This window comes from Talpa occidentalis, unplaced genomic scaffold (assembly GCF_014898055.3).
Source record: "Talpa occidentalis isolate TD23 unplaced genomic scaffold, MPIMG_talOcc4v2.1 talOcc4.9, whole genome shotgun sequence".
Lineage (NCBI taxonomy): Eukaryota > Metazoa > Chordata > Mammalia > Eulipotyphla > Talpidae > Talpa > Talpa occidentalis.
In genome coordinates this window covers 28,284,728-28,296,902 of record NW_023605305.1, presented here as the reverse complement: position 1 = coordinate 28,296,902, position 12,175 = coordinate 28,284,728, and the positions used below count along the sequence as shown (strand labels likewise).

The 12,175-nt window shown below is 46.2% G+C and overlaps 1 protein-coding gene across 2 annotated transcripts; it reads right to left on the bottom strand.

Moving 5' to 3' along the window:
- Positions 1 to 996: 996 nt before the first annotated feature.
- Positions 997 to 12,113, bottom strand: AKR1A1 (aldo-keto reductase family 1 member A1). 2 transcript variants are annotated; one of them, XM_037499603.2, is made up of 9 exons: positions 11,881 to 12,113; positions 6,975 to 7,064; positions 4,156 to 4,275; positions 3,836 to 3,987; positions 3,055 to 3,250; positions 2,555 to 2,754; positions 2,213 to 2,285; positions 1,793 to 1,879; positions 997 to 1,156 (listed from the first exon to the last, which is right to left on the bottom strand). In XM_037499603.2, exons 2-9 carry the CDS (start codon positions 7,056 to 7,058, stop codon positions 1,091 to 1,093), a joined length of 978 nt encoding a protein of 325 aa, XP_037355500.1. In that variant the 5' UTR covers positions 7,059 to 7,064; positions 11,881 to 12,113; the 3' UTR covers positions 997 to 1,090. The 2 variants fall into 2 exon arrangements, with proteins under 2 accessions (XP_037355500.1, XP_037355499.1); XM_037499602.2 differs by lacking the exon at positions 11,881 to 12,113 and adding an exon at positions 7,300 to 7,321.
- Between the last annotated feature and the right edge of the window lie 62 nt (positions 12,114 to 12,175).

The following is a 12,175-nucleotide window of genomic DNA, read 5'->3' as shown; positions in this document are numbered from 1 at the left end:
TTTCAGTACTATGTATGCCATTCCACCCCCACTCACTTTCAGTTCTTCTCAGACAAGCCTTCTTTAGGTTCTTCCAGCAGTTCTTCCAGTGTCAAGGCTTCTCCCCCAACAAGCTATCCAATTTGGATGAAAGAGGATTCCTACTCTTACCCCTTGTAACTAATTAATCCCATCCATGCTTTAGATCTCGGCTGAATGAATCAGCAGCCTGTGCTTTTTCATAGCACTTCTCTACACAACTGTAATTAAACTAATTAAGCAATTACTTTAAAGTCTCTTCAGATAGATTGTAGGGACTAGATTATAGCTATACCCCCAGGGTCTAGCTATAATTATTATTGTGTCTAACTCATGTAAGCACCCAATAAATACCTGTTGAATGAAGAGAAGTGGCTCAACCAGAAAACTAAAATGAGTGTCATATGACTGGAGTTTATTGGGATTTCCCAAAAACTCTTAAAATTGGTTATTAATGACATCTGGTGAAACTATGAGGTGTCTAAGATAGGACCTTAGGTACAGAATGACAAGCCTGGGGAAGTCTCTGCCTCTTTATACACTGTAGTGTCTTAGAGAAATAATCCCTGTCTTGCAAACTAGAACTCCCAAACTTCTGAATGTTTTGTTGTTGCTGTTAAAAGTCCTAAATCTAGGCACTAATCAGGGTGTTATGGGAACTCAAGACCCAGGTTTAGTAGTGCCATAAACCACAGGATTCTTATTGCCCTGATCTTAATCCCGAGGTGATCCATTTTTAGCATTCTTGGTAAAACAAGCCACAGGTGCAGTGCTACGAACCGCCAGTAGATGGAGCTACTTCACAAGCACACATACTTCAGGAACACCAGAAGAGGAATTGAGGTACACAATGGTTCTCAAGATAAGGAAGTTCTGGCTCAGGGCAAGTCACACTCAGCGTCCCTAGGTCTGGTGTTCCTAAGGGAAAAAATGTCAATTCTAGGTTTGACCAGAAAAATAAGACAAGCAGGCAGTATAGATGCTCCAGTGACTTTATTAATTCCCTCTTACTGGGGATGGAAGGACTTTGTGGCTAGAGAACTGGAAAGGAAGACAGGAAGCTGTGTGGGTCTCAGTATGGATCATTAAAAGGGTACAGAGGGTGCCCGGCATCTCTTGGGACCCTCTTACCATCCACCTGGAAACAGAGACAGACAGAGGATTCTATTAGCAGGGACTGACATTCCAAAGTTACAGGGCATCTTTTCCCAAATCTTCAACAACCTCACCCATTTTCAGCACTATGTCAGATGACAGGGAACCGGTTCTAGCCTTATAGAATACAATGACACAGTACTCACAGCATTAACAGCATTCTAGCACCAACCCATAACCTGGTATGTAACTGACTTTCTCCTAAGAGTTTTCAATCTCAGCTGGGATATGTACTTCAACCCAACCTCAAACTCTCTAACAAGATTGAGAATGCCTTCTAGACTCCCATTACTTATATCATTTACTGAGAGCTTACTAAACCTCAGTAACTGGGATTTTTGTACAGATAGAAGCTGAGGTTTGAGTAGTTAAATAACTTGTTCTAGTTAACAAGATATCGAGAGGCAGTACTGGGTCTCACAAGCTATAAGCCCTATCCTTGGTATGGCTCAATAAATAGAAACAAGCTTAAAAAAGAGAAAAAAGCCCGTTGTGTCCAGAACAGCAATCTCACCAACAGTAAGCCTTCTTCCCCTCCTCTGACAAGGCTGAGGCCACACATGAGGTAGAATTCTGTCCAAATCTCACACTCCCTGACTCTGGGGATGATAACACTCACCGTAAGCATGGGTATGATGAATCTGCAATTTTTATTCAGGGCATCTATCTGCTTCATCTCTTCTGGGCTAAAGGTGAAGTCAAACACCTGGGGACAGGGGTAAGAAGTAGGGGTCAGGAAAGATAGCTTTGTGAATGAAAGCTGTGGTTCCAGAACACTGCCTTCTTAGTCAGGGCCAGTCAGGGTCAGACTGTCCCCGTGGGCTAAAGAAGACAGGATGGCAGCTTCAAGATTGGTGAACATGAGAAGATATGGGGAATGTAGTGTGCTGAGAGACCATGGAAGTTCCATGCCCCCTCCATATACCTTGCCTTGGTGTATGGAAACCCACCACCACCTGTATCCTCTGTCATAGTCTTTTATAATAAACTGGAAACCCAGTTTTGAAAAAAAGAGAAAACAGGACCCATCAACAAGTACCTGGATGTTCTGAAGAATACGGGAAGGCGAAACACTCTTAGGGATACTGACCACTCTCCGCTGGACTTGCCACCTAAGGTGGGAGGTAGAGCAGGATGAGGAAGAGGAGTCAGTACTCACAAGCATTGTTCAGTCCTCCATGGAGCCTTCTCAAACTTCTGGGAGCCCCTAAGTCCCACTTCCCACTGGATGAGGAACATACCTCAGGGTGGCCTTCCCTAGATCATGTGGCAAAATTCTCAGCCTCATCCAGGCTCTTGGATAAGGAACCCCTCAACCCTTGCCTCCCAAACCAGGAGCCCTTCCCCTGATCCAAGTTCATTTTTCCAAGATTGCATGCACCTGAGCAAGATCTGAGCTGGAGATCGGTTATACTTTTTAGCCAACGCCAGGATCACTGGCTCCTCAAGCAGGACAGGTTCATTTGGATCACGCCAAGCACGATCAAGGGAGCCCAGAGGGCTGTAAGCAGTCACCTCCAGACCTCGGGCATGGCAGTGGGCAATCAGTTCACTCTGAGACAGGTATGGGTGGCATTCCACCTGAGTCAAGAAACAACTCATCACCATGGGTTGGTCATACCCAACTCAGCTTATCTGGCCCCACCCAAACATCCTGCTTGGATCACCCTTAACTCCGCTCAGCCCACTTTTCTCACTGTTTCCCACTGGCCATCTCAATCTCTTCTCACACTTCAATGCCTTTTTCAACGCAAAGGATTTCCTCATCAGTATTTCTAACAATTTGCAAACCAACTCCAGGAAGAAGACCCATCGATGATCTTTTCACTCCTGCTCTTGTGCCTACACCCCTAAACCAACTGCTCTCTTTGTTGTGCTCACCTGAAGAACAGCTGGGCGCACAGAAGCCACACTGAGCACATCATCAATCTGCCGGCTACTGAAGTTAGACAGGCCCAGCGCCCGCACCAGCCCCTTTGTCACCAGGGCCTCCAGAGCCTTCCAGGTCTCCTTGTAGTGGATGGAGTCATAGCGGATAGTCCCATCATCATTCTTAGGGAAGGGGTTGTCTCCTTGCCTGAGTAAAAGAGTAAAAGTCAGACAACCTCCCCTCCCCCCAGAGTGGGCACAAATGCCAGGCTCCTGGCTTACTGCCCATTTATCTACTCTATATCTCATAATCCAAGCCTAAGGAGAACAAAGGGCCAAGACTGAGTTACAAGCATCGTTTTTCACCTTTCTAGATCATGATCCAGGTGTTAAGTCTTTATGGAATCCTTCCACCTCAGGGAATTGCATGCTTCTGCAGCCTTCTTCCAACATATGTCACTGAGTTCCTTTCATATCCTTTGCCAGAGCTTGTTATTTACTACAACCCTAACGGCCCAGCTTACAGAAGCTAGTACATGTTGCCTACATGAATAAAAGAAGCAGGAGGGGCCAAGCAAGCTCACTCTAGAATACATACCATGTGAAGCTGCACTCCCTTTTCTGTAGCTAAATAGCTGCTGTAGCAGAAAAGGCTGAGACCCTAAGACAAGCTCCTTACTTGCCACACAGGTGAGGATTCCTCTCCTACTCTGCTATTCTCACTTATGATAAATTACTAACAAGACCGCCCAAGCCCCAACTCCCTGAATGAAGACCCTGGGGCAAGGCTCACTCAAAGGCATAAGGCCAATGGATCAGGTACAGGTCCAAATAGTCCAGCTGGAGGTCAGCGAGTGTCTTCCGAAGGGCAGGCTCCACATCTTCGGCATGATGCTTGGTGTTCCACAGCTTGGATGTCACAAAAACCTCTTCCCGAGGCACTGCCTGGTGCAGGAGGCAGAGGCCACCATGAGAAGACCCAGGGGCACACAGTCTTACATGCCCTTACTTCTGGGGGAAGAACTAAAAGGAAGTTGATACCAGAGTCCTCTAGCCAGGTCCAGCCCCAGCTTCTGAGCTCTTCCTCCACCCTTTTATAGCCCCAAATCTTACCTTGCCTGGTCCCACATTCTCCTTCAGGGCCTCCCCGATCTCAGCCTCATTGCCGTAGATAGCAGCACAATCAATGTGGCGGTAGCCTACACTCAGGGCATACTTAATAGCTGCTTTTACCTGCCAGGTGAGAGAAGCAGAGATTTCAGCTCTATTGATCTAGACCAGAAACTGCCCTACAGGGGTGGGGGTTGGGGAATAGTCATCCAAGCAATGATTCCAGTCCAGGTTACCAGAAGCCTCTTCAGATGCCCCAAACCCTTTGTCTTTACCCCACCAACATCCAAGGCTCCTTCCTACCTAAGCCATCTCAGTCATCCCAGCAAAAAACTAACAATATGCTCCCAGCATCTAGCATAAAGAAGACTTCAGTAAGTATGTTTTGAATCAGAAGATGAGTGGATAAATTAACAAAAGTATAGGTTAGAGACAAATCCTAGCCTAAGGCACTGCTTACGGAAAGGTGACACATAGATAAATAATTCCTAGGCCAGGGCCACACAGAGATACCCTCAGGAAGCCATGTAACCAGTGGCAGTTCCAGGAGCTCAGGTGAGCAAAAGAGGTGAGAAGGAGAGAAAATTAAGGAAAGCAGAGAAGATGGAAACTGGGTCCAGAGTCTCCTGAAAGAGAAAAAAAAACACCCAGTAGGAGAATGGGTCTGTTAATTTGCTAAAAACACTAGAAACCTGGGCCTCTCTGGTGGCTCAGGGGTTAAAGTCTCAGCACTATAAAGATATCCCCAGTCACAGCACATGAACTTGACCCCCAGCCAGGGAGCTAACCCATATGGCACAGCAGACCTCTCCTGTTTCGCCTGCTGCTCCCCTCTGCAGTGTATTTCAGTAAATCTGCCTGTTCTGCTCCCCACTCTGTGGTGAATCCTCTCACCCCCTGCACCTCTGGCCTACACCCTGGTTCTTGTATGCATAAATAAATAAAAATAAATCTTAAAAAAAATTATTTTTAAAAAAAGATTTATTTAGGGCCTCCCCTGGTTGGCGCAGGTGGTTGAGTGCAGTGCTGTGAAGCTGTCCGCAGCCTCTGCAGTGCCAGTTCAATCCTGGCCAGCCAGCGAGGGTCCCACGTGGTGCAATAGACCTCTCCTGTCTCTCCTGCTGCTTCCCTCAGCAGTGTATTTTGTCAGTCTGCCTGTTTTGTTCCCCACTCTATCTCTGGTGAATCCTCTCACCCTCCCACGAATCTGGCCTGTACCCTGGTTCATGTATAAATAAATTCTTTTTTAAAAAAGATTTATTTATTTATGCATACAAGAGCTGGGATATAGGCCACAGGTTGGGGGGTGGTGCCAGGGGTCACCTCCCTGGCTGGGGATCGAACTAGTGCTGCAATAGCTGCAGATTGCTGATGCTTAACCCCCTGCGCCATCAGGGAAGCCCCTTAAAAAAAAAACCACACACTAGAAACCTGGCATCAGAAGTAGAACAAAGGGTGCCAGGCTCTTGACATTCAATATCCCAATCAAGGTACAGTTCCTACTATTAAAATGTACTCCCTGTGGGGTCTCCCTGGTGGCCCAAGGGGTTAAGCACCACATTATGAAGCAATCCGAAGCCTCTGCAGTACGAGTTAGATCCCCCGCCCACCAGGGAGCAACCCACATGGTGAAGCAGACCTCTCCTGTCTCGCCCGCTGCTCCCCTCAGCAGTGTATTTCGATTAGTCTGCCTGTTCTGTTCCCCGCTCTGTCTCTGGTGAATCCTCTCATCCCCCCGCATCTCTGGCCTGTATCCTAGCTCTTGTATGCATAAATAAATAAATCTTTAATAAATAAATAAAATGTACTCCCCTCACACTGACCCTATCTCTGCTACTCCATGCCCCTCGTCTTGGCCCTGACTCTGACCTTCACCTAGCGTGGACTTGTCCCAGGTCATGTTAAGTGCCTGCTGGGAGCACAGAGATCCCAGCACCAGGGTCCTAAGCAGTTTGCTACATAAAAGAAAACAAAAGGGAAAATGGCAAAGGTCATCCAACCACACCATAAATACCAGCCTAAGTTCCAGAGAAGAGGCTGTTCTCCCAAACAATCCCCAAACTAAACTCTTACTCAGATTTATAAGGAACAAAGAAGCTGCCTTAGGGAGATGCCTCACCCCAGGTGGGAGCTGAATCTCTAGTTGTGTCAACTGTGGGAAAGCAGGGCTCCATTCCAGGTTCTCCAAGGCTGAAAGGATCTGTAAACTATATACTATAATGACCAGGGGTCAGTAGTTAAACTTTGGTAAGCAACTACCATCTGTGTGTGTATGTGTGTGTGTGCTTCAGTCCACTGGGCTAAGAATAATCTTTTACATCTTTAAGTGGTTACATAACTATGTAATTACCTCCACTTTGTAACTAGCCCAGCAAAATCTAAATTATTAACCATGAGGTTCTTAAAGAAAAATTTTGCTAGCCTTTGGTTTATATGGTTGATCTATTACTCTTCAAACCCTGACACCTGCTATGTGCCTAACTCCAGACTGAGCACATAGGAGAAGCTTAGTCCTCAAGGAGCTCATGTGGGGGAAACATGATCGCAGATGCCAGGGAAGGGGCTCTTCCTCTGCCCTTGGTTCTGGTGGTCCCCTAGCGCTTCCTCTGAGTTTCCTGGGGAAGCCAAGGGCATATTATTTATTGATCCCTTTCCCCTTTTCTCTGCACAACTGTAATAAACTAATTAAACAATTACTTTAAAGTCTCTTCCTATTGCCCTCCAGGCTCATTCCAATCGGAAGTGGAATACAGGGCTGGAGCTGCTAGGGAAAACCCTCTCCCAACTATAAGAAGCCCTCCTCCTCTTCCCCCACTTCTTACCTGGCCAGGCTCACTCTTCCAGGTGCCCAGTCCAATCAGGGGCATCTTCTGCCCAGTATGCAGCACAGTATAGGAAGCCGCCATTGTCCCCTGAAACACAAATGGGAAGAGAAGTGGTGGAGGGTGCCACTGCTAAAGCACTCAACTACCCACTGGGCAAAACATGGGTGAGAAAAACGATACAGAGGCGGTAGACCACAAACATGTGATTGCATATACATGGCTTGGAGCAGAAGCAGCTGAGACAGGGTGCCCTAAATCAACCAAGCATTAGTTGATGAACAAACACTAACAGGACAATTAGCCTGGCTGCCCTTTCTCCTACCATGCTAAAGGTCTGTTAAAGAGCGCCAATGCCTAAAAAAAAAGGCAGTGGGGTAGATAGAAGTACCCAACCTTAACTAAATAAGGTCATGAGCAGTGTGAGCAAGGTAGAGGCCATTATGAGATAAAGCAAAACCAGGTGACAGAACAGGCCCAGAAAGATATCATTTTTTTGAGGATGAAATGAATGCGCCCAGGAGGTTGTAAGAACTACAAAGGCTCTGGGCCCCTCTCAGAAGTCTAATCAGTCATGATACTAGGCCTGAGTGGGACCTTACAAGGGAAGTACACCATTATTTGGATGAAAAAATAGGCTCAGAGAGGGAAGTTATTTGCCCCAAATCAACAACGAAGATGTGGCAGAGCAAAGAATCCAAGGAGGAACTAATGGAAATAGGCAAGTAAAAACAGTCCCATAGGGCCTCCCTGGTGGCGCAAGGGGTTAAGCACCGCACTATGAAGCAATCCACAGCCTCTGCAGCACGAGTTCGATCCCTGGCTGGCCAGAGAGCCACCACATGGCACAGCAGACCTCTCCTGGCTTGCCCGCTGCTCCCGTCAGAAGAGTGCTTTGGTCATTCTGCCTGTTCTGTTCCCCACTCTGTCTCTGCTGAATCCTCTCACCCCCCCGCATCTCTCGCCTGTACCCTAGCTCTTGTATACATAAATAAATAAATCTTTAAAAAAAAAAAAAAGGATCAGAGGATATTGGCTTTTAACAATGAGTTTAACTTCCCCAAGAGGGAAGGGGAAGTCTTTCCAGAATGGGGAACTAAACACAGGTCTTCAGGGCAATATGGTGAGCTACAGCTCGAAGAAAGCTTCCAAATGGGGAAAAAAAAAAACCAAAACTGGTGAAAGATTAGAGCATCCTCTTTAAAGAGCAAAGAAAATCAGAAGTCTCCAAATGGCCAAACAATATTCATCACTCAGCAAATTACTGCTGTTCCAGGTCTTGGCTAGACCCAAGAGACATATTCAAAAAGGGTCCTTGTCTCCTAGAATTTATGGTCAGGTAGAAGAGGGCAGATATCAGCATAATGTATAAGAGTTATGACCAAAATCTGTACAAGTGCGTTAAAAGAGTGATCTGGTTAGGACGGCTTCTTAAGAGGTGAAATCTCAGTTAAGTCTTAATGAACAGGAGGTACCCAAGAGAAAAGGATTAGGAATGCTCACCCCAAGAGCCTATAAATCAGAAACCAACTTTCCTCAAAACCACTTTTCCCCTTGATCTCATCAGTACTATAAATCCCCAGTTCTCTTGGGACTGATTTCATTGCCAGATCTACCACTATAAGTAAAACCTTTGTTTCCAAGTTCTGAAAGTACATCAAGAATATTATAGAGCAAGTAATAAGACAAATTGTATGTATAACCAACACACCAAAACTGTCTTTTCTAATACTATGTTACTGACCCAGGGAGAGAATTTTATGGTCTAATATATAATCTGATTATGGTAGCCACTTTATTCTGCTAAAATAAAAACAAAACCAAAACTGTTCAGTCTGGGCAGCAAACCACAAGTAACTGAGGGCAGTAGCTTTTATAACCAAACTTCCTAGGAATCAGGCAAGCATATCTGGACTTCACCAAAAGGAACTAGTCTGCCAACTGCCACTAGGATCTGTGGTTGGTTTCCTGGGTTTGATCTCCAAACAAGTGACTTGTTGGCCTCTCCCAGATTCCTCAGCACACACAGGAGGCCTCTGAAATTACATCTAGGCTGAGAACTTGAACAAAAGCCTAGCTGAAGGGGAAAAGGAAAAAGAAATTTGATTCTTGCTTTTCCCTTTCTTTTGCAGGTGAAACTGAAAACCAAAAGGACTAAGACTAGTGGGCAGGAATCATAGAGGTAAAAACACCTAACAAAAATCTGCAAAAACCAAGAGCCCTAAAGGCAAAGATGGAGGAGCCAGAAGGCAGGTATTTTTCTCTAGGATAGAAAGTCATCCTCTGCCAGCCCTAGACTTCATCTTCTGCCTGGGGCAACAGTTTTCCAGTGGAGTCCTGCATTAACAAACTCTGAGTTTGTCAGAAATCGCCTAGGTAGATCTCTGGCAGCACTCAGAAGAAATCTTCATGTTATCTTGGGAGCAGTTGCAGCTACAAAAGTCAGAAGCTAGATGTGTCGGGAGGAGAAATTCAGCACTCAGGTCTTATTATTCCCAACTCAGGGCCTAAGTTCCTTCTGGCTGGTGCTCAGTTTTCCCTTCTCAGACGAGGGTTCTATTATTGCTTCCTGGATGCAAGAAACTCAAAAACACAGGGGAAAAAAAAGTAGTATTTACAGGGGTGTTCCCTGGCTATGTGGGCCTTTCCTGTGCCTCCTGTAAATACTGGTGTCCCTCAGGGTTCTCTCCTCATTACCTAGTCAAGCTCATATCTCTTCAGTTATCACCTTTAAGTACTAATTCTTCACACTTCAGGTCTGTTTTTACACTCCCTCTGAACATCGATATAGTATATCACATAGGTATCTGAGGCTCAATATGTCCAAAACTGAGCTCATCAAATCCAGCAGCAGAGCACAGAGGAAAGGGTTCAAGTTTTGGGGTTGCACATAGTTTGAAGAGATACTACATCTAAAGCACTTAGCACAGTGCCTGACCTGTGATGTTCTTTCTGTATACTCTATCTTACCAGGGACACAAGGCATTGGATATCAGGTAATAAAACATACCAAACATGTTCACAATATAATCCGTGGGGTCTTAAGAAACATCTAAAGAAAGTAGTTCGGGGGCCTCCCCGGTGGCGCAGCGGTTGAGCGCTGGGTTGCGAAGCTGCCCGCAGTCTCTGCAGCGCCGGTTCGATCCCCGGCTGCTCCCCGGCCACCGGAGGAGGATCCCACATGGTGCGCAGACCTCACCTGCCGCCCGCTGCTCCCCTCAGCAGTGTACCTCGGTCCTTCTGCCTGCTCTGCTTCCCGCTCTGGCTCTGGTGAATTCTCTCACCCTCCCGCGCTTCTGACTGTACCCAGTGCTTGTATAAATAAATTAAATAAATAAAAATAAATCTAAAAAAAAAAAAACAACTTAAAAAAAAAGAAAGTAGTTCGGTTCATTTGAGGCATTTCTTAGTATTATCAGACAATGACAGGCTATGGGAGGAGAGTAAGTTTTTTGCACTTCTGAGAAGCCACATGGAAAACCACCTTAGGTATATAATGGAGACTCAGATTTGGTCTACTCAGCTGGGTTAAAAATCCTTTCAGTACTTTCAAATATTTAAAGATCCTTTTTGCTCTAAACTATAATGTAAAGCCTAAGAATGCACTAACATTTCACATTCTTCTTGATGTATGTAAAAACAATCCTGAACTATACTTCCTATATCTTTGTTCAGTCCATAGCTACCTCCACTGCTACTACTCTAGCTCTGATCATCCCTACCTGAACCACAGATCTATACTTCTAGTGTGGCCAGTCGCCCCACAATCTACTCACCAAATCTGACCATGTGACTCTGGCGCTCAAACTCTTTCCTAATCCTCAGGATAAAGTTCAGACTCCTTCGTAACACCCTTTATAACCTGGCTGCCATCTTCCTAATGTCTTCACCTCTTCCTTTAAGACTCTATGTTCCAAACTTTGTAAAACATTTCTAACCTCCAGGCCTCTGCACATTTTCCTTCCTCAAGTCCCACCCTTGCTGTATTAACTGCTGCCTGTCCTTCAGCTGGCACTTTAAACTTCTGGGCCTGCCATGTATTGATAGCTGTGCACATAGCTGCAAAAGTCTGTTTATACGTTTCCTTCACAAAGTTGGTTATTCCCTGAAGTGAGGATTTGTCATCTATCTGAACTCCTCACTCTCAGAATGCCTGCCTGTACACACACACACACACACACACACACACACACACACACACACACACACACAGAGGCCAACAAGGGAGACAGCTGGAGGGGCTTTTGAGGAAGTCATTGTTTCCATCATATCTTCCTTTACTTCTTGGGAAACCAGGAAAGAATCACCTCTGGAAAATATCAAAGCACTTTACCATCTTCGGGAAAAAATAAATAAATCCAGTGGCTCCAGGCAGGAAACCACGATTGCTCCTGTATTACAGATGCAAAAACAGACATGAAGGAAGTAACAGGCCCGATCAGAACCATCAAGGCCCTTCTAAAAGAGGTCCCGCATTCCTGAGTTCGAACAGGCTAAAGGGAAGAGTCAATAGAAGCCCCAACCCCTGACGGTTCAGATTTGACTCTCGCTTAACGGAGCTTTGAGGCAACATCTCTGGTTTTCTCAAACCCAAGCCAGATGCCTAAAATAAGCGAATATCTATTTATTATGTGTCGTCAGCTTTAAAAGCTTTATCTCAGTTAGTTCTCACTGCAGTTCTGATCTGGGGGGGAAAAAATCATTTTACCGCTGAGGAAAGTGAAGTCCAGAGAAACGGAGAACTTATGTAAGATCACACAGCAGAGAGGAGAAAGTGATCAAATCCGAAAACAAACCTGGCCTCCGGCAAAACCTGCGCTCCACTCTATCTGGGGGCGGACTCTGTAAAGAGGGATCAAGGGCACATCCTTTGTGAGAAAGGTGGGCAGCAGCAGGAAAAACTCACCTGTGCACGAGCACAGAGCGTGAACAGAGTGCAATGCTCCCGGCTCAGGTGTGCGCGCTGTCAGCCACCCAGTGGGCCTGAGCTTGCAGCGTCGGTGGGCTGCGAGGGAAGTCGTCGCGTGGAGGGAGGCAGGACCTGCCTACGTCCGGCGGTGAAGAGGAAGCGCCTCCCACAGGAGGGGCGGGGAGCTGGTCATTCATCTACGCGTGAATAAGTGGATCCCGCCCTTGGCCTCCGCGACGGAGCTGGTAGGCGAGCAGGAAGCGGAGCTGGGAGGCAGCACCGGCCCCTCCCC